General features: G+C 50.9%; 1 protein-coding gene and 1 pseudogene across 1 annotated transcript in view; both read right to left on the bottom strand.

Annotated features, from left to right (window-relative positions):
• The window catches only part of MCHR1 (melanin concentrating hormone receptor 1), a 2,768-nt gene extending 1,728 nt beyond the window's left edge, over positions 1-1,040 (bottom strand). The window contains exon 1 of the mRNA XM_004700268.2: positions 936-1,040. Coding sequence (XP_004700325.1) covers positions 936-1,020 — 85 coding nt within the window. The 5' untranslated portion in view covers positions 1,021-1,040. The remainder of the gene's footprint in view (positions 1-935) is intronic.
• Positions 1,041-4,582: 3,542 nt separating this feature from the next.
• The window catches only part of LOC101652482, a 121,356-nt pseudogene continuing 119,544 nt past the window's right edge, over positions 4,583-6,394 (bottom strand).

Below are 6,394 nucleotides of genomic sequence, written 5' to 3'. Positions count from 1 at the left end.
GACGTACTTGCTTATTTCTCCATCTTTTCACGTCCTCCCCCCTACCCCCCCCCCACCACCACACACACACACACTGTGCTGGCTTCCCACAGCCTGCTCCACACTGGCCTATCTCCTCCTTTACCTCTCCCCCATCAACCCTCCCAGCTCCCTGAACCACCTGTTAGTTCAAGGGCCCAGTCCTTTGCCTCCCGCACAGTCTCTGAAAACCCAGAGGCAGGAACCACAGCTGTCTGCAGACAATTACTCGACCTCCAGCCAAGAAGTACTTCTTCCCAGTCCTTCTGTGTAGCCCTGATTCCTTTAGGCATCGCTGCCTGGAAGCTGTGGCCTCTCTGCTTGGAGGAGCTTGGGCCCATCCTGTGTCCCACCAGACCCTTTCTTGGGGGTTTATGCCCTTGGCCTCTCCTGTGCCAAGGCTTCCCAGGGGCCTCAGGGGCCTGAGTGCTCTCTCTCTCTCTTTCTCTGTGTGTGTCTTTCCATTCTTAAGTGCACAATCCCAGGGCAGTTGGGAATGTTGGGAAGCTTACTTCACCAGAAAAGTTAGTCCCCTCACAGCCTGGGTAGTCCCCCATTCATTCCAGGGCCCTCCCAGGGGCGGAGGGGTGACCCAGACCCCATGCCCCAGTGCAGGAACCCCCCACTGCCAGTGAGCTCCCCAGCAGGCTTTGCCAGTTCTCCTCTCAGTTCTCCCAGCAGGATTTCCCCCTGCCAAGCAGCTTTGGAACTCGTCCCCTCTGGCGCTGGCCACCGTCCCTGTCCACTCCTGGCTGTGCCCATGTCCCTCCTGCCCCTGCTCCCCTCCCCCTCAAGCCAAGGCAGACTGCAGAGCAGGTGCCCACCAACTGTGATAAAGTTTCCCCAGCAGTTTGGCTCAGGTGCCAACGCGTCCCGCTTCCCCCCACCCGGAGCCCCCGGTCCCAGGGAGGGCTCACCGCCCGAGGTGAGGTTGTCTGGGCCCGAGGAGGAGGCGTTGCTGGTATTGCGACCGGTGGGCAGCAGCGAGGTGTCCAGGTCCATGGTCCTCCGGGGCCCGTGCCCGCTCGCCGCGGGGCGCTCCCAGGCACCCCCGCAGGCTGCGGCAGCTCCGCCGCCCGCCGCCCGCCGCCCCCAGCCACCGCGTCCCGCCCGAGCCCGAGCCCGAGCCCGAGCCGAGCCCTGCAGTCCGAAAGGGGTTCTCCCGGCCGACCGGCCGGCCACGGCAGCCTCGCCGCCTCCCAGCCCCAGCCGGGGCGCTGGGCTCCTCGCCGCCTCCTTCGCGGCTCCCACTGACATCACCTAGAGCCACATTACCATTCCGCGGCAGATGCACGTTAACCTCTTCGGGCCCGGCCTGCAGCGCCCACTCCGTCTGCCTGCAGAGCCCGCCAGAGCCCCGGGGGAGGGGAGGGGCGCCAGGCGTGGGGTGGTGGTGGCATCCCCTTCCTGCAGGGCCCTGGGTCTGATGGGCAGGGGGTGGGGGCGGCATTGAAGGTGCTACTTCCTTTCCATGGGGATCGTGCTCTCTCCGCAAAGGAATCAGGGTAAAGCCACGGGCTGCCCAGCCGGCCCTAGCCCCTATACCCCAGGCTTGGGTGGCTGGCCACGTGGCAAGGGTAGAGGTGACTCCCAAGGCGTGGGAATAAAAGGTTTCCCAACAGCCGGCCTGCCCTCCACTCATACCCGAGCTATACTCATATTCATACTCCACTCATACTCAAGCCTTGGGGTCCCTGGGACTCTGCTGGGCTGCTGAGAGCCTTCGTGGTGACTCAACAGTTGACTGAGGTCCAGGACTGGGTCCTCAGGGACAGAGCCCAAATCAAACCCACTGCCCTCGTGGATTCCGACTCACAGTGACCATGGAAGTCCGAGAACTGCCCACTAAGGTTTCCAAGGCCGCAAGTCTTTAGGGATGAAGACTGTTGCCTCTTTCTCCCAGAGGGGCTAGTGGACCCAGACCACTGACCTTTCAGTTAGCCTGGGATGCTTAGCCCCCTGTGCCACCAGGGTCAGCATGGACCAGAGGCTTTCTATTTTGAATGCTCTGAGCTCCTTGAGGCTTTGCCTGGGCCTCCTTGAGACACATTGCAAGGTCATACGCTCACAAAGCGTCCCTGGGTGGTGCAAATGATTAAGCGACTACTAACAGGATAGTTGGTGATTCGTGCCTACTCAGCCTCCAAAGAAAGATGTAGTGATCTGCTGCCAGAAGATCCCAGCTGTGAGAACTCTGTGGAGCACAGCTGTACTCGGACACCCCTGGGGTTGACAAGAGTCCGAGTCAACTCGACGACCACAGCTGGTGGTAAGCCCCAAAAGAGCGTCAGCAACCAGGACCATCTGTAGAAGGCACATGTTTCTCTGCGGTGACCTCCCGCTGCAGCCACTGTGGTCACCCCATCTAACAGCAGCCAGGACCCACTCCCACCCCTACCCCACTTCAGACTCAGGAGCCTAGAATTCAAGGGCTCCGCAGTCGGGTCCATATAGCCATCTTCACCTCAAAGGTCGTCATTTACCTTGTTGCAGCCAACAGACGCTGACTGAGTACCTACCCCTTGCCAGGCACAGTTCTATGTTCTTCCATGAACAAAACAATAAAATCCTTGTCCTCAACCTTACTATCAATCTGGGGGAGACAGAGAATACACCAGAAAAAAATAAATCAGACCAAATAGGAGATTGGGGTAAAGTGCTCCAAAAACTTAAGTAGGGTAGGGGTGCCCTGGTGGCCTAGTGGTTACTTGTTGGGCTGTGATCAACAGGGTCGGCCGTTTTGAAGCACTAGCAGTTCTGCGGGAGAGAGACTGGGCGGTTTTGGAATCCACAGGGGGGTTTCTCTGAGTCAACATGGATAGCAGTGACTTTGGTTTGGGTTAAGGGGCTCAAGGAACAACAGAGAGGAAGGCGCCATTGTTTTGCATAGGAGCGCCAGAGAAGGCCTCTCTGGGAAATGTTTTAGGAAGAATCCTAAAGGAGACCAGGGAGCAAACTTGGAGATACTGGAGGAAGATCATTCTAGGCAATGACAGTAGCCAGTGCAAAGTCCCTGAGGCAGAAATAGGCTGAATGTCCTGGAAGAACCAACTGACCAACCAAAGGAACAAGTCAAGTCAATTCCAACTCCTGGCAACCCATGTCGAGAAGAACTAAGTCCCATCGGATTTTCTAGACTGTAATATTTACAGACGCAGATTCCCAGGTGTTTCTTCCTTGATGTCACTGGGTGGGCTTGAACTGCCAACTTTTCAGTTATTCCAAACCAAACTCACTGCCCTCGAGTGAATTCTGACTCCTAGCGACCCTACAGCACAGGGTAGAACTGCCCCTGTGGGTTTACGAGACTCTGACTCTTCACGGGGATAGAAAGCTTCATCTTTCTCCTGTTTCGGTTTAGTCAAGCAGAATTGGTTCATGTCCCCCAGGGACCTTTCTTTAGGAGAACAGTGTAGTTACAATGGAGCAAAGGGGAGATTAGCCAGAGAGGACGTCAGAGAGGAAACAGTGGGAAGAACCAATCATGCCAGGCTTATTGACCATTCTAAGGACTTTGGTTTTTCTTCTGGGCGAAGTGGACGTCATGGGAAGATTTTGAGCTAATGAGAGACCTTCTCAGAGGTGCTTTCAAAGGATTCGTCTGCTTCTGGCTAGCTAGGGAAACAAGGAGAGAAGGTGTTTTTATTTGAGTTCCTTTGCAAACAGAATGAGACAAGGGCTTGTGTGCACCTAGACTTTTTGAGAAATGTTCTAAGAAGAGCTATGCGAGAAAAGGGACAACAAGAAATGAAAGGGAAAAAGGAAGCAAATGAAAACCCCTACCAATGTAAGAGTGTGCTGTCATTGCTATGGGCAACTGGGACTTCGGGTTCCCCAGGATCTCTGAAAAGTGCACAAGAGAGCTCCCAGAATCCTCCCTCTGGAAGACAGGGAGTACCTACCCCTTGCCAGGCACCGTTCTATGTTCTTCCATGAACAAAACAATAACATCATTGTCCTCAACCTTTTTCCAGTTGCCTCTGGTCTCCAGTGGTCAATTCTGGTCTCGCCTGGTGTTAACTCTGCCCTTCTGGGTGCATGGTCAGAGCAGGCTCCTGTAGCATTTAGCGTCTATGGGACAGAAAGTGAAAAGATGCTCAGATCACACTCAAGGCTCGGCAGATGAATCTGACTTCACATAGAACCACTCATTATTGAGATTGAAGTCAGGTATGAATGTGATGGAGGCAACAGAAGTGCCTCATACAGTCCACCCCTTGCACTGCTCAGATCCACTTTAATTCCAAGCTGTCCCTGACCTTTCGATGTGGTAGCTGGCTGCAATGTCTACAAAAGACTTAATATATAAAGATGTGTGGAACAATCTACCAATACACCACTATGATTGGTTCCAATGTCATGTTGAAATTAACCATCTCCCTTTTCTGTCACCTCATTCCAGGTTTCTCTCACCTTCAGACAACACTTGAACTGATCTAAGAAGCTTGCCCAGTGGAGTAATCCAAACCTGAAGGGTCTTTGTCCTTGGGTGCCACAACAGCTGTTGACCCTTATCACTGGGCATTGGGAGCATCATGACACACCTCAGGAGCTCCCATGACTTTCAGACATATTCCTCTTTGATCCCGTTATGCAGCAGCATCTCTAGCTCCTTATGATAATCAACTCTCTTCACCAGTCCACAAGTATAGTTACTCCATTCCTGACATCTTGATCCATCAGCCTAAGAAACCCAAAGTATTCAGATGCTAATTTAGAGTCAGGTTCAGTGGATCTGTGTCCCTTAGTGAAAGCCACCTTCATCCCTGATACTCCCTCGCCAGTGAACTCCTTATGACCTTAGTGAAAGAAATGCACTCTGGCTTCTGGAGAATAGATAACTAAAAGATAGATAGATAGATAGATAGATAGATAGATAGATAGATAGATAAACTGCCATGGAGACAACATTGTGTACAACAGACCAAACTGTTACCTGGTCCTAATGTCCAAATTTCCTTCTCCAGCAATTGATCTCTCTGATAACATGTCAAAAGCAAGTGTGTTGGACAATGTTCAAAATACCAGCAGGCTAGCCCATGGTGGACAGGTTTCAGTAGTTTCCAGACTAAAACGAAGAAGAAACACCTGGTGATCTACTTCTAAAAACCAGGCCATAAAAGTCCTAAGGACCAACTATTGTCCCATATGTTTGTTGCTGTTGTTAGGTGTTGCTGAGCCAGTTCTGACTCATAGCCATTCTGTGTGCAACACAACAAAACCCTGCTGTCCTCAAGCTCAAGCCCATGGCCTCAGACACTGTGTGCAGTTCATCTTGCTGCCTCTCCTTACCAATCATGATGTTCTGCTTCAGGGACTGGTCTCTCCTGATAGCATGTTCCAAGTACGTGAGATGAAGTCTTAGCATCATTGCCTCTCAAGGGACTGATCTCTCCTGATAGCATGCCCCAAATATGTGAGATGAAGTCTTAGCATCATTGCCTCTGAGGCACACTCTGGCTATACTCCTTCCCAGAGAGATTTGTTTGTTCTTCTGGTGTCCGTGGTACTTTCAATATTCTTTTCCAACACCATAGTTCAAAAGTCAGATAGACTTTTCTTTGGTCGTTCTTATCACTGTCAGACCTTCACGTGCATATAAGGTGATTGAAAATACAAGAGCTTGAGTCAGGTGTACATTAGTCCTCAAGGTAATATTCTTGCCTTTCGACACTTTAAAGAGGTCTTCTGCAGCAGATTTGCCAAGGCAATGCCATGAGCACTGGCTAATGCTTTGCGTGCAGCTTGAACATCTTCATTCAGTACAATTGGTAACTCATGTTACCTCTTGACATGGTGGGATGTCAACGAGTTCTTTCTTTTTGGCACAGTGACTATTTTTCTATCTCCTTTTGATAGTTCCTGCATCATTCAATAGTTTGCCTATAGAACTTCTCAATATTTCAACTTGAGGTTCAAACTGTTTTCTTGAGTCCTTTCAGTTTAAGACAAGCCGAGTGCGTTTTTCCTTTTTGGTTTTCTAAGTCTAGGTCTTTTCACGTTTCATTATGATATTTTACTTTGTCTTCTCTAGTTGCCCTTTGACATTTTTTCTTCAGCTCTTTGACATCACCGTTTCTTCCATTTGCCTTAGCTACTGTACAATTAAGAGCAAGTTTCAAAGTCTCTTCTGACAGCCACTTGGATTTTTCCTTATTTCCTGTCTTTTTAGTGACCTTTGCTTTCTCCATGCCTGATGTTCTTTTTTTTTTTTTTTAACATTTTATTAGGGGCTCATACAACTCTTATCACAATCCATACACATATCAATTGTGTAAAGCACATTTGTACTTCATTGTCAAAACATTTTCTCTCCACTTAAACCCCTGACATTAGGTCCTCATTTTTCCCCTCCCTCCCTGCTCCCCCCTCCCTC

This window comes from Echinops telfairi, unplaced genomic scaffold, assembly GCF_000313985.2.
Source record: "Echinops telfairi isolate 266 unplaced genomic scaffold, ASM31398v2 ScPeMD7_2;HRSCAF=8, whole genome shotgun sequence".
NCBI lineage: Eukaryota > Metazoa > Chordata > Mammalia > Afrosoricida > Tenrecidae > Echinops > Echinops telfairi.
The sequence above is the reverse complement of the archived record's forward strand: the minus strand, read 5'-3'. Positions and strand labels throughout refer to the sequence as shown.